The sequence below is a fragment of the Odontesthes bonariensis genome, chromosome 14, assembly GCF_027942865.1.
Source record: "Odontesthes bonariensis isolate fOdoBon6 chromosome 14, fOdoBon6.hap1, whole genome shotgun sequence".
NCBI lineage: Eukaryota > Metazoa > Chordata > Actinopteri > Atheriniformes > Atherinopsidae > Odontesthes > Odontesthes bonariensis.
This window is the reverse complement of record NC_134519.1, coordinates 24,382,248-24,407,868: the sequence shown is the minus strand read 5'-3', so window position 1 is coordinate 24,407,868 and position 25,621 is coordinate 24,382,248. Positions and strand designations below refer to the sequence as shown.

Sequence of the window (25,621 nt, the reverse complement as noted above, 5' to 3'; positions counted from 1 at the left end):
AAACGTCAGTATCTCCAGACCTTTTAAATTTTTTTTAATACACATCTGTACTTTTTTATTAACAAATAAATACCTGATTTACCTTTTGAAGTGTGTCTAGACCACTGTAAGACCATATGGTCGTTATTTAGCATATTCCAGTGATTTACTTAATCTGTTTGTCTTTTTTATTCCTCAAAAACTAAACATTTTAACCGCATGTGTCATTGTTATTTCATAATGACTTTCTAATCCTCATTGTGACCTCTTAACACTCATTTATTGTTATTATTTCATTTTCATTCACAGCATTTGGGCTTTCCCTTCAGCAACAGTAGCAGCAATTAAGACCCACCATACTTTGAGTTAAAATGTTTTCCTTCAGGGATCTTCTACTACACGAGCATAAAATGTTCAGAGAACACTGAAAACGGTGGACAGCTTTCCCAGTCCAAAGTAACGGTGATGGTTTGACTCACTTTACATGATAGAAAACCAAAGATATTTCTTTGACAGCTCGATGAAATGAAGACGAGCATCTACAGGATGGATAAAAGTTTTTTTTTGTCAGTTTTGCTTGAAAAGTGACAAAGAATTATTACTTTCTTATGTCAGCAAAGATGTTGCTGTTGTCTCACTAAGGAAATAGTGATAGTTTATCTGCTCCAATGAAAAGCTGAACAAAGTGACCTATGTGGGAAAAACACAGGAAAGAAAAACAGAGAGGAAACGTACCAGAACAGGGACTAGCTGAATGTTTCAACAGTGTAGCTAGTTCTTTGTCTTCTAATGAACCAACAGTCTGCTAAGTCACTACATTTCATGGTTTATTTGGTTACTATTCTCTATCTGCATGTAACCCCTCTGCAGGTATATGAATACATATGCTTTTAATCAGAAACAATGTTATTAAACCCCACGGACAAACAGAATAGTAAAGTTCTCATTGTGCTTAAACTTAAGTTTGCATTTCCAAAATAATAGCAGCTTCACTCAACAGCTCCCTTCTTGTTCGGGTCAAACAAACATGTGACACAAACCAACATGATATAAGCAACTCTATAGAGTCCGGAGAGATTTAAGTGCCTAAAATGTTTTTCCAAGTAAACTTTATTTTATAAAACATGAAGTGAGGATTTACAAATCAGTCTCACCACAAGAGTGTTGATTACCAAAGAGTTAGCATCAAGTTTTCCTCTTTGTTGAACCAGTCAGTGTTTCAGATTTCCATCATGTTTGCTTTTCCTCTTTTATCTTTAACTGTAAGTACTGAGATGAGGCCACGACATCACCTCCTCCTTACAATCTGTCCTCCTCCTGCTGGCAGGGATCCTGCACTCTTCAGTCTTTCTCACGCCGCCTGTTGACTGTCCACACGTCTCTGAGGCCTCATCCGTCACTCTCTTGTCTGTTGTCAGGATTTAAGAGAGAACTGGAGAAACATCTCCCCCTCCTCTTTTGTCAAAAGGTTTTTTTAATCCTCTCACTTCTCCCCTCCTTTTCCTCCTTGCTCTGTTGGCCATTTGACAGAAATATGGTATGACTTCAGCTCCTCCTCAGATATTGAGTCGGGCGCGCGGCTCATGAGGTCATTACCACGGAATGACTTGGGGAAAGCTATTACATCACGGATGCTGGGAGCTCCGACCATAATGGAGACCAGCCGATCCAAACCTGGAGAAAGGGCAACAAGACAACTTGATAAAGTGACCGTCTCTGCTCCCAAACTTTTGAGGTGAGATTAGTTCAATTCGGAACCTGATCACCATCGGCTTCTTTGCCACAGCAAACCACAAAGGTTGTAAACTCTAATTGGTTATTGACTGTAATTTCATAGGATACAAACTCATTAGGCAATTATTGGGAGGAGCAGTGGCTCAGGCGGATAGAGCTGTTGTCCCCCAGTTGGGTGATCTGTGATGTACTCATCTGAACATGATGAGTCACTTTTAAGTGGCTTTGGAGAGAAGCGTCTCTTAAATGAATAAATGTAAATGATGTACCTTCCTGTTGTAACCAACTCCGTGTCCTTACACTGTGTTTTGCCTACTCCTAAATAAAACAGTAACGGCTCATTAATCTTGCAAGTTGTTTTTTGTCTGATCACACACCACAGTTTTCCTCATAACCCAGCATCTAAGACAGATTTGAGTGGAGTGCAGTCGTACAGTTTGACCATGCAGTGTTATCACATCACCTCTAACCTTTTGAATATGTTTTTGCCATTCAAGAAAAGATATCAAAGATTTATAAATGTCAGAAAATGTCTTTGAAAAGTCACAAATCTCTACTTCTCCATGTTCGACATAGTGTCGCTTTAGTAATGATCTTAATTATTAATTCTTTTTAATGCTAAACTACCTCAGTAATAATGTAAGCATACTGCAGTCAAGAGGAGATTTAACCTTACCGAGAGCAATGCCTCCATGAGGCGGTGCTCCTGAATCCAGAGCCTCCAACAGGTGGGAGAGAAGACTGGGATCCTCCTGCAGCAACAATATGGGAAAATATTCAGCCCCTAATATCATTTACACTCTTTAATAGCTGTGAATACTATACAGAGGCCAAACTCTGTATCATCACCCACCCCGAGGATATTCTTCAAGACGTAAAGCTGCTCTGAAGCCTTGTGGATGCGGATGGAGCCTCCTCCGATCTCACAGCCGTTCAGCACTAGGTCATAGTGCTGCCCGCGCACCTGTAAAACACAGGTACTGCAATATGAGACTTTATGCAGCTCACATTATCCTAAATTTCTGAAACCTAGATATAGAGAGATGCAACATGAGCACCTTGTGTGGCTCTGTGAAGAGTAACGGCGTGTCCTCCGGCAGTGGGGCAGTAAATGGGTGATGAGCTGACTCCAGCTCCTCTGGCTTGTCTTCTTTAGGCAAGAAAAGAGGGAAGTCTACAACCCACAGGAAGTGGAAGGCCGAAGGGTCGCGGATTAAAACGCCACGAGACTCCAGGAGCTGTGCGCACTGCAGGCGAAGATTACCCAGCAATGGGCGCTGAGAGCAGAGCAGAGGGACAAACAAGACATTGAAATATAATAAACTTAGCGCCATCTTCCCCATCATCACTGTGTTCTGATCTCAGTGTCTTACCACAGAGTGCAGGGAGCCGGCTGCTATCAGCAGCAGGTCTCCTGGTTTGGCTTCGGTCCTCTTCAGCAGGTCATCGGTGACAGAGACAGACAGCAGCTTCTTCAGGGGAGACTTTATCGTCCCGTCTTCTCTGACCAGCACCGGGCTCAGCTCCTTTACATGGAAGACAAAAAGGGAAAAATCCTCTATATCAGTTTAGGATGCATCAGAGAGTTTTTGGTTGTGAATCTGATTTAAACCTGATCCACAAAGTGCTGATAAAGCCTTACATTGAAAAGGGAGAGTGAAGAAGAAGCCTACCTGTCCAAACTGAGTCTGGACTGCTTGTTTCAGTTGTTCCAGATCTTTACCAGTAAACAGCTTCTGTTATCAAATGTGGGACAAAGAACATCAGTTAAGATAGACAAAAGCAAAAGAAATGGAAAAATACAGATAATAGCAATTAAATAAACCCAGTTTCCGTTAGCTACTGTCACTTTTAGTGTCTGTTTATTGTATCAGACCGTGAACTTCATGCACGTCTACAGCATTTTCAGCTAGAGGAAATGGTTTTGTTCTTACTGCTCCACTTGGGACGCAGATGGCCTGAACAGAGCCTTCTGATTGGCTGAGAGCTGACCTGAGGAATTGAATTGGTGTGGATGAGAAAATTTCACCGAGGTCTATAAGCTGCAAATATAGAGACACAAGAAAAACGGGCAGTGAACTAGACAACAGACAGATGTGCAGAGAAAAAGATAACATTCTCGGTCTTGAACAGCAACATTTCTCTCGTTAACAGTGAGCTTGTTCAGGTGATCACAGCTCAAACTCTTTAAGGTCTGGAAAGACATGAAGTACCGTATATTCAGTACGAGCATTAATTAAAGCAGACAATGCAACAGATGACAGATCTGGCTATGCACACCAATCACTAGACATGATTCCACTGCAGGAAGTTTACCTCAGAGAGCAGGAACCTTTCAAATAACTCTGTCATTAGGTGCTTTCAGACCAGATGCACTTTTCCACAGTTTTTGTCCGCACTGCAGATAATTTTGGTACATACAACTCAGTTTTGCTGGGTCTTTTTAAAGTTCCAGACCACTATACATCATTTTTGCTTTGTGAAGAAAGTGATATATGGATGCATTTATCAACAAGCATAGACTCGCTCCTGCTGCCTGCTTCCATCCTCATAAGCTCTTAGTGTACAGTGGTGGACCAGCAGCGTGTGCATCATCACAGTGAAACAGTGAAAAAAAACCTTGAAGGTACGGTAGTCCTTCATGGAGCTGCCCAGATTCTTATTTCTCTCAGCAAGCCCCTACAAGTGCCTGGTCCCAAAGCACCCTACTAGACAGCTAGTCGAGCTGACCAATCAGAGCAGCAATAGCAGTCACTCAATAGCAGTTTATTACGTTTTTAAACAAAAAGATCAGTTTCTTTAAGCCCCCACCTTCATACTGAATCTGGTATCAGGTTTGTCCACACCGTAGTCCCTCATAGCTTCCTCATATGTCACAGTCTGGAAAGGACTGTCAATGGGACCTTTTTCTGCAGGCCAGGAGTGCTGCAGCAAACCCTCCACCAGGGACATGATACCTGCCTGGTCCACAAAAGACATCTCTATGTCCACCTGGGAGAGACAGCGAGAGGTCATGTTCAGTTTAGCAAAGCACCCTCATCAAAGCCCTTTAGGCAAAGTCCTGCCCAAATCAAAGACCAGGTCCAAAAGTAGGACAAGTCCAAACTAAAACAGCAGCTGCAGCAACAGAAAGAGGAACTGTGTGCAGTGCAGCAGCGTGAGCAGCAGCAGCTCCTAATGAACGCAGAGATGTGATGAATGATGTCGGTTAATACTGGAGAAAAAACAATCACCTGCTCATAGGAGTAGCTTCCTGATCAGAGCCTGTTTAAGTTCAGTGATGAGAACTTTAAAAGTTTACACACACACAATCCCATAAGGTCAAGTAGTTACTGATTCCTGAACTCCCCGTGTGAAAACATGAATTCATTTAACCAGGAGAAATAAATTGTGACAAGAAAGTCATGTGGACTCGGGTTAAAGAACATATATTTAATCATTTATGGCAAGTGTACAGCCTGTTTGATGAGGCCTGTGCCTTTCCCCCTTCCCTCCTCCCCCTCACCTGTGTGAACTCCGGCTGCCTGTCTGGTTTGGAGCCTTCATCTCTGTAGCACCGAGCCATCTGGAAGTACCTGTCCCACAAGACAAAGACAGAAGCTGTAACAGCCTTTTTTTTTTTTTTTTTTTGCTGGAAGTCCTGATATCATAGTGTGTCAACAGATGTAAGACGTGGGTAAAGCATGCTAAAATCTGGACCAAATACTCAGACTATACATTTGTACACATTCCAATTCAACTTTCATATGTTTTACTCTATCACATTCTATTAAATTAACAAGTTTAGTTATTGTTAATACAAAAATTAGTTAGGATTCTGGTTTGTTCTTACTGGCAACGTACTTTCAGCTCCCTGTACTTCTGCTGTTAGGCTGATATGTTGAACTTGTTATCAAACAGTTATCTATTTGCAAATCCAGCAATTACAAAGCAACGTTCCTGTTCATTTCAGGAAGTGTTTGTATCCGTCTGATGGTTATAACTTCTGCTAAATTACTTTTTAAAATATTTTTTCCCTCAAAGCTGCTGCCAACGGCAGGTGAAACATTAATACGTACTAAAGTTGAAGCCAAACAGGCTATGTCTCATATGTCTCACACCTACCTGTCTACACCTGCCACCATGAGGAGCTGTTTGAACTGCTGTGGACTCTGGGGCAGAGAGTAAAACAGGCCTGGCTCTCTGGAGGGAACCACAAACTCTTTGGCCCCCTGAAACACACACAGGTGTGCAACATCTGCCGCTCATTAACATATCAGATATGATCGTGAGTTAGTCTACAACAGTGACACTTAGTTTTTGCAAAAAGACAAAATGATCAAACCATATCTAAACAATTTGAATTCTAAAGAAATTATTTGACTGCCTGAGAGCTACACTATATTCTTATTGAAAGATCTGAGGACCATCTTACCCCTGGTGTTCTTTTGAACAGAGTAGGTGTTTCCACATCCACAAATCCTACAAACCAGTGGGAAAATATAAAAAAAACAAAACACAAAATTAGAGCGCATCACATGAACATTGATTGTTTGGAACAAAAAAAGAGAAAACAATGAACCTCACAGTCCATACCGTGCACATTACAGAGGTATTCTCTCATTTTCATCACCAGCTCAGATCTCAGTCGAAGGTTTTTCTGCATCTGCCATGACCGCAGGTCCAGGTAGCGATACTGCATTCGCAAAGACTCGGACTTCTGTAAATCAGGCAAAAGGACACAATCAGCAAATGAATCAATCTCACGTCATTAAAAAAAAAAATCAATAAAGTGTGCTCATTAATGCACGGGGGAGTAACTCGAGTAGTTTACTTTGACAAATTCTTTAATCTCAAAAGGCAGCTTCCGGCACACGTTGAAAACTTCCACGTTCTCAGCCAGGACCTCGATTTCTCCTGTCGGCATTCCCTGTATTGAACATGAAAGAATGACAGGACAGAGCGCTTTAATGACAAATGACTGCGGCCAAAGCTTTACTGTGGCGACCATATAAAGTTTGAGGATCTCTCTGATCAACCAACCACTAGGTTCACAGTTTGGCTACAACTGTTTCATTATTGTCTGCAGTGTCAGAGATAAAAAAAAAAAAAGAAAACATTTAATCCACAAAAAAAACAAAAACAAAAAAAAAACAGGTAAAATGTTTCTGAATCATTCAGTACGTTTCATCAGTGCTAAATGTCATCATGAGAATAACAGTGGCCGCCTCACACAGCCATCGCCACTTTAAATCCCACATGTACCTTATTCTCCTGCCCCGCTGGTCGTTTTGTGACTGTTCCCGTAACCCTGACGACCGACTCGACCGTGAGATCACGCAGCACTGCTTTCAGATTACTTTTAGACTGAAAACAGAGGAATAATAGGTCGAAAATGTCATTTGATTTTCATTATTTTCCTGTTTTTTTGCAAGCAGTATATTCAACCTCTGTATTAAAAAAAAAAGTTGTTTCTTATTAACCTCATTAGCTTTCTATTAATATTAAGTCACACGTCTTCATTACTCCAACTAGCGCGTAGCGTTTGTTGTCTTTCTTACTTCTTCCTGGGGAATGAGAACTTGTGTCAGGCCGCTGAAGTCTCGCAGGATGACAAACAGGTCTTGTCTGTTGGGAGGCAGAAACAGCTCATTTATTTAATTGAAAATCATCAAACTGCCATCTCTGCTAGAGTTTGATCCCTGCTCAACTTCTCCATTGCTTCCCTCACAGGTTTATGAGCATGCAGTGTACACAGTGAACTCGTCTATTGGACCATCACACACTCAGTGGTCCACCACATCGGTTCAGTCTGAAATAGTTTGTGTTTTCCATAATGTAACCTAGAGACTTTGATGGTCGAGCAATAGCTACGGCTTTAAGGTTCCATCTCAGTTTATAGACAATAATAATACCGAATAATACCTGAGGTACTGGACCCAGCCACACAGAGTGACCTTTTCTCCCAGATGATCTGACCTCAGCTCTCCACAGGTGTGACTCCTGAAGGACAGACTGCTGGGACCTGGTAACATGACACAGGCGGCGCAGATTACACATTACAAGTCCACATGCTTAAACCAAAGCTTCAACAGAAAGGTCTTCACCTTACTGGCACTGCAATCAGATTGTTAATAACAGACTGGATCTAAATAGATTGGAACCTGTCAAACACTGAGATGATGGTTAAACCGGCACCTGTGGAGGCAGAGGCAGGTTTGCAGACTGTGTCTGAGCAGCTCAGGTGTCTCAGTGGGGCTCTCCACAGCCGGCGTCCTTCACCTGACTTCTGGTACCAAACAGAGCGACCTCTGAGCCCACCGAGGAGCCTCTGCAGCAAAAATCTGCCTCTCGATGCCATTTCTTATATAAAAAACAAAAAAAGTAAAAGCCGCACGATGAAGCGATGCAATTGAAGGCTGTCAGGATGACGGTGTGTCCTCAAGTGTTTCTTGGCTGTTTTAAACCAGAGTTATATCGGCTGCTGTCTCACACACACGGGGAAACACCGCTGAACGAAGCCTCTGCGTGTAACAACAACATTATAAAGCGTCAGGAGGAGGCCCGCGGTTCTGCGGTCACTTCTCTCCGGCCGGTCCGGACTGCTTTCACGGTTTCTTGCTCACGTGGACGCGCCGCTGCGGTTGTTATGCATCTCCTTCAGTGTGGAGCCCTTCCTGGAGCGGGTCCGTGCTGCCTAAGCGGATGTGACGTCATGGTTCAAGACTGCAGTACTGTATTCAATCTGCGACGCAATCGATTTCAGACCAAAACGTGTCCACGCACCTTCCTCCAAAAGCACCTAAATGACACTATTCAACTTCATATACGTGAATACTTTTATCTTTTAATGATGCAGATTGAAGATAGTCATTTATTTGCAAAACATATACAGTATATATTTGAATCAATATGGGGAGAAATTAGTTACCAGTAAATTGAAAGTTCTCTGCTTTGCTCAGCGTTTTTTTTATGTGATAAACGCTCAGAGAGGCTGAGTTAAGAAAACTGGTGGGAAAGGTTAATCAAGAAGTGCTTTTTTAACGTCACTTTTTAAAACTGTACAGATGAGGGCACTAATGCGCCAAAATCCTAAAAACAAAAAAAAAAAAAAAAAAATCCTCAAGAGAAGAAGAGACTGACCACGGATTTCAGCAGCAACTAACCGCGCTTGGGCTCGTTTTTACTCTTTTATCCCGTCCTCTGATCAGTGTGAGAGTGCGCAGACATGTCGGGCAGCAGGCTGATGAGAGCCATCAGGGTGAGGGAGTTTGGAGCTCCGTCGGTCCTCCAGCTGTGCTCAGAGGTGACAGTCCCTCAGCCCGGACACAGACAGGTGAGACATGTTGCTGAGGGAGGTCACAGGTAGAGTTGCCAACCGTCCCTTGAAAAACGGAATCGTCCCGTATTTAGAAACAACAGCACCTGTCCCGTATTGAGCTGAAAAGGGACGCACTTTGTCCCGTATTACTGTGAGAATCTAAAAATAGTCAGTATCATGCCAATGGAAATGAATAAGAGGGGGTTTTATATGAAAATGTACGGGAAACTTGTTCCCAGGCCTTGTCCTTCTCGGTGACCAATGAGCTGACAGCATATTCACACAGGAGAATACGCTCATCCCATTGGTCGAGGAGTTACTGAGAAGATAGCGGAAGACAACAAAGCAGCATACATGGCAGTTACGCAGACGCCGACACTACTTTAAGCAGTGGGAGACAAAGTACTCAACTCCAATACTTGAGTCAAAGTATTGATACTCATGGTCAAATCTTACTCAACTACAAGTAAAAGTTTTCTGAATGCTTTTACAGAACCATGTAACTCTGAAACCACTTAATGATGAACAGAAGACATGTAGACTTTTTGCACCACTCTGCTACAAAATAACAACAACACGGCAACAATGAGCTAACAGTGCAATAGTACTTTTACTCAAACAGGGGGAAAAACATTTTTTCATTCATTCGTGTTAAAGTATTGGTGAAATAAAGACACAGGTCCAAGTTTAAAAAAAAAACTAACTTCTCCTTTAAGAAAGATACTTTTGTTATTTTATATTAAAGTTAATTGCTGGATAATAATTAGTTTTCCATGTGTTCATGTCACTCAAAAAATATGCATCTAATTCAATTCAGGTTCAAGTCAAATAGTTAAAAAATTGTTTCACTCACAAAAAAAGGGGCTAAAAAATTCACCAGGCCAGGAAGGGTGAAGGCAATCGGTTTCGGCCGGCCCTTCTAATGAGGTGTCCCTTATTTATTTTAGTCACAGGTCACAGGTGCCGGAAGTTCAGTCACAGTAAATAATTTGCCTCGGTGACAGAAAATAAGTGCGGCTGGAATGGGTCTCATTGTGAATATCAATGTGCGTGCTTTGGGGCTCATGCCAATATGTACAGGTATGTCCCTTCTGATGCAGCTCCCAGCACAAACACAGGTCTGACGTCACTGGCAAGCTGATCCAATGCCAGCTGAATGGGCCCTTATTTCTAACATGCAGTGCTCACAAAGCTTCATAATGCCTGGAACCTAAATGACAGGCAAATTTCTCATTTGGATATTTCCAAATGACTTTTGGGTATCTTAAAAATCTTTTTTATTTGACGTTATGATACTATAAATAACACAGAATTGCAACTAAAGCCAGTGCGTGTCTTTGCCATTTCTTTGGATATCAAATTCAAATACACAAACCAGCAAAAATATCCCCACTCCACATGTAAACACATGCACAAGTCTGGTAAAGATATTGTTTAGAACCCAGTGCTTTAGTTTGTCTTTTATACTCTAGTTATTCTAATACTCCCATAAAACCTATATTTTTTTTAGATTGAGTATGTCTGAGATGTATTCATGTTATCTGTGTCTTGTGACTCTCTGTCAATGCAGGTGTTGATCCGTGTCCGTGCCTGTGGAGTGAACCCTGTGGAAACCTACATCCGCTCCGGAGCTTATGCCCGGAAGCCGTCTCTCCCTTACACGCCGGGCACTGATGTAGCTGGAGTGGTGGAAACTGTTGGGGAGGGAGTCACTGCAGTAAAGGTCAGAGTGTTTGCAGGACGGCATGCACATGTAAACACATTGCCATTAAATTCTTCAAATCTGCATCAAGATGAACTGATTTTATGTTTAACCGAGTTCCAGCAGACTGTTCAGTCCATCCCTAATACAGTGTGTGAGATATGTGTGTTTTCCAGGCAGGGGATCGTGTGTTCACCACAAACACAGAATCTGGAGGCTATGCAGAATACGCTGTAGCGGCTGATGACTGTGTCCACAAGCTGCCTGACGCTTTAGACTTCGCACAGGGAGCAGCCATAGGCGTGCCGTACTTCACTGCATACAGAGCTCTGGTGCACAAGTAAGATCAGTGCAAAAAGTCTTGTGTAGCAGTGAATTGAATTTCTTTTAATCGTTGTTGTTCTCATTAATCATTTTTTTCACTGGTTATCCCGATCATCCATTAGCTGCAGCTTATAAAGTCAAAGTCAAATTTATTTGTATGGCATATTTCATGTATAAAACAATTCAAAATGCTTCACATAAAAGAAAAGCATTGCAGCAGGGAGTGTAAGAAGCGTTTATGTTTAGTCTGGACTCTGGACTGGACCAGCTGACCTGAGTCCTTGGGTCTAAGAGCTCTGCTAGGTTTATATTCTCTGAACATATCACAGATATATTTTGGGCCTAAACCGTTCTGGGATTTGTAAACCATCAGCAGGCTTTTTAAAATCTATTCTGTGACTGACTGGAAGCCAGTGTAAAGATTTTAAAACTGGTGTGATGTGTTCAGATCTCTTAGTCCGGGTTAAAACTCTAGCAGCAGCGTTCTGGATGATACACAACGGATTATACACATCCTTGTTTAAATATTTGTATCATTAGAACTTGGTATTTTTCATGTATTACTGTAACAATTGTGTTTGAACAGTCTTAGCTTTGATTTGGTGAGCCCTGCAGAAATCCTAGCGGTCAGTCGGATCACATGAACTGCCTGAGTAACTGATATCTTTGTTAAGTTTTATTCGGATTAATTCAAGGTGCAGGATGCTCCAGATAGGGCCCGGAAAAACACAAAGACAAAAAAAAAACAGGGGAAAATGTCACAAATAAAACGAATAAGCAGAAACCAATAGCCACCCTACATAAACTACACAATATATTTGGAAGCCGTCATAGTAAAAGAGGTAATACCGCCCTCTGGTGGGCAGTATTTTACAGGAAGGCGATCCAGAGATTTATATTATCCTCGCCTCCTATTTCCTCATAGACAAATTCAGGTTCCATTTCAAACAAAAATGAACTTCTGGATACAAGCTGTCTCCTTCATCCCTGGAAGTCTGTTCTCATTGCTTCTGATCTCAACTTTTGGTATCACACTGCTGTAGATAAGTTTCATTGCTGACATCCAGTTTAATAAAGGGAGACTTCATTTGAACTGGTGAAATGTGAGCACATGTCTATAATCCACATGTTAAGCCCTGTGGACCCATGATACTTTTGTAATTTGAAAAAAAACAAAAACAACAGCTGCTAACTGAACTCACAATATTATCTGCATTTTTAATAAAGAGCAGCTCTTATAGTCCTGCTCCAGAAGTTCACGATCCCTTGATAACTAATCTGCTTTCCCGGGAATTGTTTAATTTTCTTGTTCTTGGCTAGCCTGGCTGACGCGTCCACAATCTCGATGAGATGGTGGTCTGGGAACTAGGTGTGCATTTTCTCGTATTTGAGGCGTGGTTTACGAATGCCTGGAGCCGTTTATTGGGCGCTACGAATGTCTATCAAATGACGTCAGGTTCTTCCCATGCTGCTTTGCGCGCGATTAATAGCCAATTGTATCACTTATACCAGATGACGACAGAAATTCGACGAGGAAGAGGAAAAAAAAGTAAAATAAAAGTAAACTTGCGCTCTAAGCTACTTAAATTAACAACAAAGTAGGCCTATATGCTATATTTTACATGAATTTTTATGTTGTAGAGTTGTGAATTTATTTTATCAATGGAGAAATTGAGCAGCCTTGCTTTGTTGTCTACAGTAGTAGATCAACCCTCATCTTACTTTGAAGCTCCCAGCTCTCTGAAGTGACGTCGACGCAGCTTTAGCTGCAGAGAAGCTATCAGGCTCGTGTTGATGATAATAATAAACTCCTGGACTATGATCAAACTTCCAAATGCATCCTTTTGTAAGTACAGACCATATTTGTACTACTGTAGAAGTTTGGTGTCATGACATGTGATTTTAGTGTGGTAATTTTGGAGATACTGCCAGGGTCCGTTAGCGCTTGTACAAAGCTATTCGGGATAACTCAGTAACTCAGCTGATGTTCAGCCAAGATCGGAAAAACTTCGGGTGGGCTACTTGGCTGGATGTCACGGTTCAAATGACCCCAGGGTGAATCTACTCCGAAACACTTTCTAAGGCTGCATTGAACGGTAACGTTGTGTCCGCTGTCATGTTGGATTAACACTCTACAAGCTTCGGTGTAGCCATATACGTCGTCATCGTCTTGCTGCGCGCCACCCCCCCCCCGTTCTGTGATTGGTTCCCAAACTCTGGCAAAAATAAGGGCGGTGGTTTCCAGGCTGACTTTGCAGTGAGAATGAAATCGAGCGCAAAGCAGCATGGGATTTCCCAGGCTAGTTCTTGGCATGAAAAGGAAAACATTAATGGCCTTGGTTCTGTATGGTGCATAACTCTCCGACATCCTCCGCATTCAGTGAGTGGGAATCTGTGAATATGCTAATGGACTCCACCCACATCTGTCCACATGGTGTTTTCTCTCCTATAAATGGTTTGAAGGGATCATACTTTATAATCATACTTTAAAATTTTTAAAACCAAGCTGTGTATGGGTCACGTTTTTCTTTGTTTTGTTTTGTTTTTCCCACGGAGAGGACTTCAAGAAACAAGAAACAGTTTGTCCATTTCTGACCTTTATCTGTCCCTTGACTCTTGATGGAAAAACTAAACACGAGCTTGTCACTTTTCAGTCCCACTCATATTTGGCACAACTCGTTTCTCGTTTCCAACAATTTCATGGTAATTGTCACTTAAGAGTTCACCGGTCTGTTCATTTGGACAGTCGCTGATATCAAGTCGGTCCTCTTAGGAAGCATAATGACGACGAAAGGAGAAAACTTAGAATCTTACTGTGGTTTTATGCAGACAATAATGACGGCACAAATTAACCACACACCAAAGCCCCTCATGACATGCTCTTAAACTTATTGCAAGTGATTCACCTATTATTTTCTTTTACTCTTATTTTAATCTTCTGTGTCGCGTTCTGCAGGGCTCATGCCAAAGCTGGAGAGACCGTCCTCATCCATGGTGCCAGCGGAGGGGTGAGACAAGTTTTCAGCTTTTCTGCATCAATGAAACACAACAATATTTACCAGATGGACCATTAAGCCTGTTACCGGGAGAAGGACGATGCTTATATTTAATTCGGGAGTGCCAGGAGTGCTGACAACGTTGATTAAGCCATTATATCAACGGTTATTCAAAAAACATTTTCCCAAAATGTTGTAAACTGAAATCAATGCACAGGTTGCCTGTGCTGGAAACCAGCTTAGACTGCTGCTTAGAAATGAGGTGGCAAGTTAAAAAAGGAAAAAACGCTTTATTTGTCAAGGCCAGAACTCATTATAAGGATCATTGTTAGCTCGCCTTGTTTCATAATCACCAGCCAGTTTTGCTAGTTTCCAGGTTGTCCAAAATAAATCAAATAATCACTTGTGAATCATAATTATTTTTTTGGCTCAGTCTCAAATTTCTAACAGACAAAGTAAGTCAGAAAAACAACCACAGATGATGTTTAACAGTTCTTTATTAATTAATAATCTATCTCACTTTGTCTGTTAAAAGCATACCGTGTGTTAGTAAAATAAATGGTGCCGTTTAGATGGTGGGTCATTTAGTTCTAACATTATCCACCCCAGTATCACGACAGAGACGGACTGTTTTCTTCCACCAACAGGTGGGTGTAGCAGCGTGCCAGCTGTCCCGCGCTCTGGGCCTCAGGGTGTTGGGGACAGCAGGGACACCAGAGGGGGTGAAGCTGGCTCTGAACAACGGAGCTCACTTGGCCTTTAATCACAGAGAGGAGGGGTACACAGACAAAATCATGGTACTCGCACGCACAAGAAGATGGCCAGGAGAAAAAGAAATGTCCGAACTGTAGACCTTACATGTGTTTTTGTGTGCTCCAGGAGGCCATAGAGGGCCGAGGTGTAGATGTGGTAGTGGAGATGCTGTCCAATGTCAACCTCGGCAAAGACCTCCAGATGCTGGCCATCGGAGGACGTGTCGCGGTCAGTAGGACTTCAGTCTGGCGCTCCTTGTCTCTAAACTGAGGCTCAGAGCGTTCATCTCTTTTACATCTTCTTTTCCTTGAATCTGAAGGTTGTTGGCTCCAGAGGCCCTATAGAGATCAATCCCAGGGACACCATGGCCAAAGAGAGCTGCATCATGGGAGTGGCCCTTTTCTTTGCTACACCGGTACACTTCAATAACAGTATACAATAACGAATAACAAACTGTTTCTGAATGCTGTTAAAACCAATGAAAGTAACCAACCAGTTAACACTGCTGATATCACCCGACTCTGTCTAAAGTTACACTTACTTTTATCGCATAATAACATGCAAAGATAAATCCTGACACCGTGTTCCATTTAATTTGAAAGTAATTCCCCCCCCCCCCCCCCCCCTCATACAGGAGGAGAAGAGGGAGTGTGCAGCGCTGCTTTACGCAGGGATGGAAGCTGGTTGGCTGCGTCCAGTCGTCGGTTCCCAGTATACACTGGACAAGGCTGCTCAGGCCCACCATGATATCATCGAGTCTCCCGGAGCTGCTGGGAAAATGATCCTAAATGTGTCATGACATGGCGTTCAACAGTACAGTAGTCACCATGTCGTCTTCATGCCAAATGCATGTCTTTTTGATGCTTATCTGCTGGCGACCCACTGTCTGATAATCCAGAGCAAGGGTTAAAGAGCAGCTATCAATCTGCTTTGAGAACTTGTTTTTTCTGCTTCAAATCACACTTGAGAGGATTGGTACTATGCATACTTTTAATTTTTTTAAAAAACATTTATATAACTGTAAATTGTGAATAAAGATTTAAAGAATGAATAATAAAAAAATACTTAATAATACTTAATACTTAATTAATTCCTTCGGGAGTCATATTGAATTTGGGGGAAAAAAGAAATTCAGCTTCAGGTGTGAAGTTTAAGGCCAATTTCTGAGTCAGACATGACATCTCTGCCTCTCGGGTGACAGCCACCTCTACTGAGCATGCTCAGGAAACGGCCAGGTAACCTAAGCTCGACACACTCAGACACAGTACATGCGACAGCTCTGTAGCAACCGGTAAACGATTAAGCTTTGAGTTTTAAATCAACTAACGGAGCAACACATCACTTATGGCGCAGTACATGAGTGGCGTGCACCATGTCATCAGAGCGGGTGGACCTTTGGGTTCAGTTCAAAAGGTAAGCAGTTTGTTAAATATTTTAGAATGATGGCTGACAATGAATGAACACACAATTTGTTCATTGTCAATGATCAATCAACAATTGATGCTCAGAAACAAAAAAATAAGCACTTTGAATAAAGCAAGAATATTGTTATTCGCAAGTTAATGTTGGTATAAGTCTAGTGTATTTAGAAAATGAACAGTCAGTGCTAATAAGCTGTGGGCATTCTTGCTCTATATGCTAGAGATATTGACTATCTAGTGACTGTTACTATGAGGATGGATGGTGAGGATATGTAGGTGATTCTGGGAATTTGACTGGATTGAATAAACTTAATTCACAGAATGAAAAGATAGTTTTGAACTGGGCTCAAAAGGAAAACCTAAATGTTCAATTTGACAGAGGAAGTAGATGGACATTAGACACAAGTTCAAGAACTGACAGCTGACCAGGAAAGTATACAACTCCCTCAGTTGGATGTGCTGTAATTATTGTTTAGTGATGTGAAAATGACTAATTACAAGCCTAGTAGACAGATAAAGGATAAAGGTGAATTCAGAATATTTGAAAACGATTTTTAGTACCTTTAATGTTTCTGTTGATGTCATTTTGAGACAGACCAGCCTTGGAATCAGACAAATATGAGAGCACCTGCATCATTTGGCCTCGCAGAATGCTTCTGTGTCTTCTAGTTCAAACATATTTACTTTGTGCTGAGGTCATCGAACCATTGAGGCATTCCTTTAATACATCATTCCTCTAAACAACCACAATAGCTGCCACAGGCAGGCTTTTACACTTCCAACTATGTCAGTATTAAGGCAAAATGGATGTTTTTGGTCTGCACTTGTTTACATTAGTCCTTGGAAAATTAAGCCCTTGGAGTTATTAGCCTCGTTCTGCAGCAACGTCTGGCTGTCATCCATCAGTTAGCATCCTCTTGGGACTACCCCCACCTCCCCTGACGACACCACACACAAACACAAACATGTTGGAGTGTTGCCATCACATGTAACAATGTTTGTCTTGGCAGCTACTCAGAACAAACACAGCAACAGAAAGGCTGGCTTTGCTCAACCTTTTGTCAACCTAATTTTTGTCCAAGGACATGCTTTAGCTGTCACAAGGTAAATTCAAAAGTCTCGATGACATTCTTTCAAGTCCTGAGCACTCATCACAATGGGGTTTTTTTTCTATTCCCAACAGAGATGATTTTAGTGTTTTAACAATGTCTTTTCAGGCCAAACAGTTGCTTGCAGTGACATTGACGAAGCTGTATCAGGTTACAGCCCCGTGGAGGAGATGTTACCTCATAACCATGGTGCTCCCATTGTAACACATCATGATCAGTAAGTAGTACACAAAAAGGATTCCCACCACTTTAAAAAAAATAATAGAAGACAGAAGGAAATATTTCTGAATTTGTGTCCAGGTATCTTGCTGATGTTGCTGCTGTCAGTCATCAGAGCCCAGCAAGTGTCTCCTGTACCATCCTGTCCTGCTTCCTGCGTGGTTTGTTCTGAGGAAGCTGTCATCTGTCAAAGACTGACTCATATTATTGGTAAAAACCCACACTATTTTAGTCACTGTCAATGGTTAAAGGCATGCCGCTTCAATAAACATTTTATTATAAATAAACTTAAATATCATTCGCTAACTTTTGAGTCAATTCTTCAGTGTCAGCATGTCGAAATCAGTCGAGTTACTAAATGATCCTCTGATGTTGTGTGATCCAATGATATATACCATTAAGTGTATATTGAAGCCAAGTGATCCACAAGCACCTGCTGTAAGTGTGTGTTTGTGTGAGCAGATGCTCCCGATTCGACTCAGGCTTTGTTTCTCACCGAGGGTTCCATCTCTGCGGTCCAGCCTGCCTCGCTGTCTGACCTCACCAACATTACCGTCATAGGTCAGAACACATGTGGATCTTTATTTTTTTACATACAGTTTGTGTGTATCTTTACATTCTACATCAAAGGACCTAAAAATGTTGAACTTAAGATGTACCTGTCTGTTGCTCAGGTCTGAGTCATAACCATATCTCAGAGCTTGGTAAGGAGGCCTTTAGAAACCTGCCATTCCTTCACACCTTACTGCTGGACCACAACCTCCTGACCGGCCAGGCGCTACAGGGTGGCGCTCTGACCAATCTTACACAGCTGGAGGTTCTCGCCCTGGGCCATAACCTCATCAGCATGGTGGGTACGTTTGAATGGGAAGGTATTGCAAATGCAAAAATGCTGTTGTTGTCCTCTATTTTGATAGACTGATTTTGTGGTTATTTTTTAGGTTTTAAGTGAAGTTAAGTTTTATTTTTAAACTTTAAGTTATAGCAGATATATGTCATGGCTCCAAAAGCGCATTGTTATACTACGTAATTGAAGAAAGAATTTATTCTCTTGGTTGCTGTGCAGATCCAGGCTGTCTGGTTTAAAGGCTCAAAGGCTCTGCTTAGCCTGAAACTGGAGGGAAACCTGCTTACCAGTTTGGACTCCGGTTCATTTCCTCTGAATGACCTCAGAGAGTTGGAGACTCTGGACCTGTCAGATAATCTGATTGATAATCTGGAGAGAAACAGGTTAAAAAAAAAAAGATTCCCCCTTTGATTTAATTCAATTTTCTTTTCAAATAAAAAGAGTACCAAAAGGCACAACATTTATAAAAAAATATCTGTTTTTTTTATTCATTGTGGTCTTAGTTTTCATGGGCTGGTGAGTCTGAAGACTCTGGATCTCTCCAGAAACCGTTTGAGTTCTGCTCCTGCGGAGGCTTTTTCCTACCTCAGCTGGCTGACGAGCCTCAACCTGGACCTCAACACATGGAACTGCACCTGTGAGCTGCTGGAGCTGGCTGCAGTTCTGTCCACCTTCATTCAACAACCTGACAAGGTGTGGGAGCTCCTCATCAATCTATGCAAAACAGCAATGCAATCTCACTTCTTTCATTAATAGCCACTCAAAACCAATTAATAATGCAATCATAATAGAGGATACATCCATTGTCTAGAAGCTATGGCTCATGCCAGTTTGGAATGCCTGAAAATTGTATAAAACTATTATCAAAATGTATGTGGCAGCTGAAAAACCAGGTTCCAATCAGCTGAAATGTTAAACATTTTATTCAGTACAGACCTAGTTTACTTAAACCAAACATCTTTTACCACTGCTGCTTTCAGACTCTCTATAATGGCCGTAAGATGGTGTGTGTGAGTGCTGACAACCCGGCTGTAACCACAGTGCTGGAACTGACTGAAGCCAATTGTGTCCCATCCAATCAGAACATCACAGTGCAGATAGAGACAAGAGGCAGCATCACACCTCAGCTTTATGCTCGAGATCTGGCCATCACTGCTGTCATCTGCTTTATTGGTGAGAATGATACACAGCTCAGTGAAAGACAATTTTCAGTAGGCTTTATTCATCTATGCCACATAACAATACGGTAACCCTTGTTTATATATACATACTTATCTCCTGACATATTTTCTCCTTACTTAAATTGTTGCAGAAATTAGTTAAATGCACAATGAATGCTACATCCATTTTATCAAAATTGTTCATAGCTGTCTTATTGAAGTAATGCAAAAGAAACTGAGACACCAGAGAACTTGGCTGAGAAACGTTTTTAAAGCTTGTTCTGTTTCAAAGTAATTCAGTGATAGTTGTTGCTGTGCATCGTTGAATTTAACAATACGCAGCAACACCTTATTAAAACACAAATATAGAATATTGTATGCATATTTTGCATACTTTAAAGTTTGCTCATTGTGAGAGATTAAGAAAACTTTAATCATTTTACACTTTTAATTACACTTATAATAGTTATGGCGATATTCATTACATAGGAAACTGAATTTTATGTGCAAAAGCAAGGTTAACATTAGCATGTTTGTAGTTTTTTCAAATGCTGTGGAATTGTACTACTGATCAACAATCTGGATGGCGAGTTAGCAAGGACTCTAGTTTGATGTTTGAGGATTTTAACTGAATTAAGTGGAAGCCTCCACACTTTATAGAGTACAGTATCAAATCCCTTAAAGCCTGAGTAAAGCAGAAACAAATCTACGTACTGAAATTCTCTCATCACAGATATACGTTTTCAGAACCACACAACAAAACATGAATGAATAAAAAACAATCACCCCGTTGGTCTCAAAATCATTAGAAAATGAGCAGCACTTCCTACTGTGAGACACTGGGAGCATGGCCAATAAAGACACATCTCAGTTCAGCTCAAATGGATCACATTGATGAGTCAAACAGAGCTTCTTTTTTTCAAACAAAGCAAACTGGTCAGATGAAAAATTACAAATGCACATTGCAGTCATTAACTTATTCTGTCACCTGTCATCTGTGGACTAAATTATCAACATTGTTTAATTGTGTAACTCATAATGGGCATACCAGGTGAAAAATCAGACTGGTGTTGGAGGTGATCCTCAACTCTCTATCAACAAGAATGTAAACAACATCAATCCTCTGAGCACTCACTGACCAGTCTCTCCTGAAACTTGCTTCTCTGAGTAGGTGCAGCCCTTGAACGTCTACATACTGCCACTCCTGTATTTGCACATACAGTCCTGTAACAACCGCAATATTTTTAACTTTGCCCTTCAATCCAACAAGCACAATCTGATTTGTATGAGCTAGTGTGTTGCAAGAAATGTGGTGGTTCCACTTTCCAGCTTCACCCTTTAGAAATCAATAAAAATGTTCTTCCTTTCACTATTCCCCTGCAGTTTAGAAGAACCTAAGTTATGCAAGACCATAATGATGGCAGAACAGTCCTCTTGCTATTTAGTAGTCTGAGGCTGATGCACTGTATTAGACCTATTTATTTTTCCAACCTTCTAGTGTCTGAGATGGAGTCCGAGAAGGGAAACTTATATTTTAGACGTGCCCAAAAAAATCATGAGCATGAAACAAATGAAAATCTGTTTTTACAACAGAACTCCACAATTGTGTTAATCACCCAATGTTTTAAGCAACATGTATAGCATGTTTCCATACAAATCTCTGACTTTGTTTTGCTCTGACTTAAATATGATCCATCAAGAACATTTGGTCTTTGGAAATCTTGTTAAAGCTTCTTTAAGTTTGCTTGACTGTTGTGAACAATTCCTCTGATGCAAACAAACAGTCCTAACTTTGATGGAAAATGATCCACTCAAAAATTTTCACAGTGCCAAGTCCTCATTGAGAAATATTCTGGAATTACCCAACTGTACCTAATATAATGAATGTGAAAAGAGATTGATTTTTGTCCTGTTGTGTCTCAGGTGGTGTTGGTTTGACTCTGTTGGCAGTCTTTATTTACTATCAAGTGTCTCGAAGGAAGAAACTGAAAGAAAGTCGAAGGCTGGAGGAGGAAGAACAGAGAAACGGTACTGTGGCTAATCATATCAGTCACCTCAATGTTAGTGAGAGGACAAGGGATTTTCTATTGCAAGCCAACAGCAGTCACCCATGGAATAAGGAAGCCATGACGTCTGATTCAAAGACATATAGTCATGGCGGACATTTTAAGTCTCGAGCTGAGGAAAATGGCAGCTATTTACAGTGCCCTCACTGTAACACTGATCGGATGATGCCAAACCCAATGAGAAGGGACAACTGGATGAACGGAGGAATTGAGGTGGAAGGAGATCAAGAAAGAAGGATAAGGAGGATGATGATGGAAGAGGAGAGGAGGAGGACAGGTATTCAGCATGGAAACTTGAGCAGGGACAAGATTGATTTACATGGCAATACAAACTCGTCTTTCCATCCACCGAGAGAAATTTCAACTCAGAGAACAGAAACCTCGCTATCCTACAAGACTGGAAAATACATGGACAACCACAGGGCTAATGTGGAGGCAAAGGTCAGAGGTTATGAGACTTTACACTGTAAGAGCTGCCACAGGACGTACAGACCATCAGACCACGATGTTCGACAAGGGAGGATTCGGTCCAATCCTACAGACTCTGCACTATTTGATGACTTCCCCTCTCAACACAGGCTGGTTGACAGAAAAAAAAATGATCATCACAAGTTTGACGACACGAAGAGAACAGAGCTGAGAAGAGACTCAAGAAATGTTACGTTTGATCTGGGCAGTCCTAGAATCAGTCAAGGTAAGAAAAAGATGGTGGAGGAAGCGGGGACGTCGAGAGACAAAGATAAAATAATGGAAAGGACACACAAAGTCCAGTCCAGCCGCCTACTGAAAGTCAAACTAAACTTGAACCCGCTTCGCAAAAGCAAAGTCCTTCCTAGGAGAAATAATGAGCAGGGCCACACTGAGAAAGGCAGCTCCAAGAAAAGTAAAGAGAAAAGTAAAGAGAAAAGACAGAGCATCAAAGAAGGGGAGGGAAGGGGAAGCATAAGAAAATCTAGCAAAAGGAATAAGAATACCAGAGAGAAAATTAAGAAGTCCTCCGAGACTGGAGGATCGGCTAAGGAAGGTGAGAAAGAAAAGGAAGACAAGCAAAAAGAAGAGGGAGGACAGAAAAGCAAAACCTCTGCTAAGAAGAAAAAGACAACTTCTCTAAGTGAGCAAGATAGCCCAGAAGATACAGTAGGTGACCAGGCAGAGAATTCCCATCCAGAGAGCTCCAGACCTGAAGACAACACCACAGCTTCAGCCCAATCAGTCTCTGCTGCTGTCAGTGCACAGGCACAAAGTATGCAGAGTTCTCAGTATCAAGGAGCTGGATTGGCACCGGGCGGTACTCAGCTTTCCTACCAGCATCCCTTCTCCTTAATTTCCGCTGACAAGAACCGTACTTCCAACTTCTCCCTGCTTGGATCAGCTGGCCCACAACCAACTGGCAGCAGCCTTTCTCTTCAAGCAGGGAATCGTTTGCTCCACCCCACTTCGGCAGGATCTACTGCACTGCTCCCTGGAGGCCCCACTAATCCCACTGATCCTGGCATAACATTCAGTGGACCCAGCATGGCTCTAAGAGGTGCCACAGGCAGCCTTGGTGGGAAAGCTGCTGGAGAGATCATGTCTTCAGTTCCCTCTCTTCTAGCTCACTCTGTACATGCTAACACTTTGCAGTCAAGTTCGATACACACACCTCATCTTAATACCTCCCAAACTACAGGACACCCCCTGAATGTAGCAAACCCAGCTGTTAATCCAACACCATCCAATCCATCTGAGAGCCAGTTGCCTTCAAATGGCTCTCCTCTTGTAGCAACACTGAAGGCTGATTCAGTGCAAAGTATTCAGACTGGGGAAGGACAGCTCCAGCTGCCTACTGAATCTCAAACACTCTTGACCAAAGAGAGTCTCTCTGACCAGGGTCAGAATGAGATATCCGCTGTCACCCCTCAGGCCGGGAAACCAATGACCACAGTGGAGAGTATATCAAACAATAACAGTCAGACAGAAACTGAGCATGTTCCTGGGGGCTCGACAGTCAATATGCCTGCTGAGGATGTGACTCTAACTGAAGGACTTGCAGTGGGGGGATTAGGAGAGGGCAAGCAGGTAGCAGGTGCGTCTGTATCAGGTGTCTCTGCGCCCAGTATGTCCACACCGAGCGGATCCTCCCCAGGAGCTGCACCTGCGGCGGCTCCTCTGCTGCAGCAGGAGTACCTGTCAGAGGAAGGAGGATCCTCCCCGAGGAGGAAGCTGAGGCTGGTGCTTCCTGAAAAGACATCCAGCCGCCCCCCCACATCGCTAGAGCGGAAAATACGCTAGCAGCCCCCATCATCATTCAGAAAATAAGACGTCTGAGACCGATGCCCTCATATTGTACGTTGTTAAAGTGATGTTATGAACTGCCACAGAATGTCATTTTGACATTACGGTGCATTTTCAAGATGTTATATGTTGTTTTGGTTTTATAAACGAGTAGAACACAAAAAATCCTTGCTGTCATTTTTTAAATTCAGTGCTCATCCAAGACCTTGGAAACAGCATTCACCTTGGAAACAGCATTCAGCAAAAACAGTGACAAAATGTTGGAAGCATTTCATGACTTTGCTGGGTCTTCCATTTATTATCACCTCATCAACTTGTTGTACATCTTGAGGTCTGCAGTGAAATAAATTTAGTAGATTAACCAGAGCTTTTAATCATTCCACATGATATTTGATTAGATTAGATAGACTTCATAAATCCCTTTCTTTTCACACTTTCTTAGATTATGTGATTTTTGCTGAGTTTGACCAGTGGTCTGTAAACATGAGACACTGTGTGATGTTGTTTAGAGCTCCAGAATTGCTGGTAAATAGGCTCTAATTAGGAATCTATTGGTCAGTTGTTGTAATTGGAAATGGCTGTTAAAAAGGTTCAAGTATTTTTTTATTTTGCAGTATTTTTATGTACACGTTTTACAATACAGCTGCTCTTGGCAGTAAATCCATTATATTTGACCCCTGTGCAGATTGTAACCAGTTCCTGGGTTCTCAGTGTGTTGGTGCCGGATTGGGTTTCAGTTTTGGCACCAGGACAGCTGTTTGCCGTGTGTTGGGTTTCACTTGTCACACCGCCGTTCTGTAAGTGCTGCCAACAGGGGGTCAGGTTTACACTTACCAAGTCTTCACTATCTGAGCTTAATTCTTCCCTCTGCTGAGCAGAACTGTGATCTGCTGTGTCACTGACCCAGTCTTTACTGTTCCAACTGTGCTGTCATATTAATTTTGTTTCAATGCTGGAGCAAATCATTTCAAGAAGAAGATATTTCACATCAATGTCATGCTGTTTCCCAGAGTTGAGATGAAAAGTCTCAGGGAGGAGGTGAATTATGTTGATTATCACATCACTTGTCAACCTCTGAGATCTATCAGAGTACTTTCTCATTTGGATGAATCAGAGGGCCTTGGGTGTGGAGAGCAGCTGCATTAGATCTGACCTTTTACAGACTGTTGGGGTTTATACCTTTACTTTATATTTGGGGTGGGTATTGGCAAAGAAGTCACGATTCGATTCGAATCACGATTCACATGCCACGATGCGATTCTATCACGATGCATCACGATACTTGAATTATTGCGATGCATCGGGATGCATCGCGATGCATTGCGATATTTTCACTGAACATACTTAAAAAAAAAATACAGCCATTACCAGTGGCTGACTGGCTGTGTATGATCTGGATAGTGTCTTCAATTGATACATAACTCAAAGCAAATCAATTCATAACTGTATTTATTGAAACAACTTTTGGAGGTATTGCCATTAAAACAAATATTACTATTACTGGACACACTCATCACAAAAAGTGAATAGGATTTATAAAACTTAAAATAACAAAATAGGGATTTATAAAACTATAAAAAAATATATACATATATTGCAAACATCCCTTGCAGCGAAAATGCATCAATTGCATGTGTCCTATCATTAAAGGCATAAAAAAAATAATAATATTTTTTTTTTTTTTTTTTTTTTAAATAATCGATACTTGGCGTCCAGAATCGATGCAGTAGATCGCGA

The 25,621-nt window shown here is 41.7% G+C and overlaps 3 protein-coding genes across 3 annotated transcripts; 2 read left to right on the top strand and 1 right to left on the bottom strand.

Moving 5' to 3' along the window:
- Nucleotides 1-254: 254 nt before the first annotated feature.
- dars2 (aspartyl-tRNA synthetase 2, mitochondrial) lies at nt 255-9,248 on the bottom strand. Its single transcript, XM_075483716.1, has 17 exons — nt 7,891-9,248; nt 7,618-7,717; nt 7,254-7,320; nt 6,958-7,059; nt 6,527-6,622; nt 6,289-6,412; nt 6,128-6,174; nt 5,818-5,924; nt 5,219-5,288; nt 4,525-4,704; nt 3,648-3,755; nt 3,387-3,449; nt 3,087-3,239; nt 2,772-2,990; nt 2,567-2,677; nt 2,390-2,465; nt 255-1,653 (listed from the first exon to the last, which is right to left on the bottom strand). The coding sequence occupies exons 1-17, from the start codon at nt 8,051-8,053 to the stop codon at nt 1,463-1,465; spliced, it is 1,977 nt and encodes a 658-aa protein (XP_075339831.1). The 5' UTR covers nt 8,054-9,248; the 3' UTR covers nt 255-1,462.
- Nucleotides 8,798-15,862, top strand: cryz (crystallin, zeta (quinone reductase)). Its single transcript, XM_075483717.1, has 8 exons — nt 8,798-9,028; nt 10,584-10,736; nt 10,892-11,055; nt 13,996-14,047; nt 14,683-14,832; nt 14,915-15,016; nt 15,108-15,203; nt 15,423-15,862. The coding sequence occupies exons 1-8, from the start codon at nt 8,921-8,923 to the stop codon at nt 15,585-15,587; spliced, it is 990 nt and encodes a 329-aa protein (XP_075339832.1). The 5' UTR covers nt 8,798-8,920; the 3' UTR covers nt 15,588-15,862.
- An 87-nt stretch (nt 15,863-15,949) lies between these two features.
- On the top strand, nt 15,950-24,283 carry lrrc53 (leucine rich repeat containing 53). Its single transcript, XM_075483715.1, has 8 exons — nt 15,950-17,535; nt 17,619-17,747; nt 18,000-18,098; nt 18,212-18,387; nt 18,604-18,767; nt 18,888-19,077; nt 19,365-19,557; nt 21,468-24,283. The coding sequence occupies exons 1-8, from the start codon at nt 17,529-17,531 to the stop codon at nt 23,879-23,881; spliced, it is 3,372 nt and encodes a 1,123-aa protein (XP_075339830.1). The 5' UTR covers nt 15,950-17,528; the 3' UTR covers nt 23,882-24,283.
- Nucleotides 24,284-25,621: the final 1,338 nt, after the last annotated feature.

What these genes read in the sequence shown, in the direction of transcription:
- cryz (XM_075483717.1), top strand. Translation starts at nt 8,921, where the DNA reads ATGTCGGGCAGCAGGCTGATGAGAGCCATCAGGGTGAGGGAGTTTGGA. An exon ending in CCATCGGAGGACGTGTCGCG is followed by an intron (nt 15,017 to 15,107) that starts GTCAGTAGGACT and finishes TTGAATCTGAAG; the next exon opens with GTTGTTGGCTCCAGAGGCCC. An exon ending in CCCTTTTCTTTGCTACACCG is followed by an intron (nt 15,204 to 15,422) that starts GTACACTTCAAT and finishes CCCCTCATACAG; the next exon opens with GAGGAGAAGAGGGAGTGTGC.
- dars2 (XM_075483716.1), bottom strand. Translation starts at nt 8,053, where the DNA reads ATGGCATCGAGAGGCAGATTTTTGCTGCAGAGGCTCCTCGGTGGGCTC. An exon ending in ATACCTCTGTAATGTGCACG is followed by an intron (nt 6,175 to 6,288) that starts GTATGGACTGTG and finishes ACTGGTTTGTAG; the next exon opens with GATTTGTGGATGTGGAAACA. An exon ending in TGTTCAAAAGAACACCAGGG is followed by an intron (nt 5,925 to 6,127) that starts GTAAGATGGTCC and finishes TGTGTGTTTCAG; the next exon opens with GGGGCCAAAGAGTTTGTGGT.
- lrrc53 (XM_075483715.1), top strand. An exon ending in AAGACTGACTCATATTATTG is followed by an intron (nt 17,748 to 17,999) that starts GTAAAAACCCAC and finishes TTGTGTGAGCAG; the next exon opens with ATGCTCCCGATTCGACTCAG. An exon ending in TGCTGTCATCTGCTTTATTG is followed by an intron (nt 19,558 to 21,467) that starts GTGAGAATGATA and finishes GTTGTGTCTCAG; the next exon opens with GTGGTGTTGGTTTGACTCTG.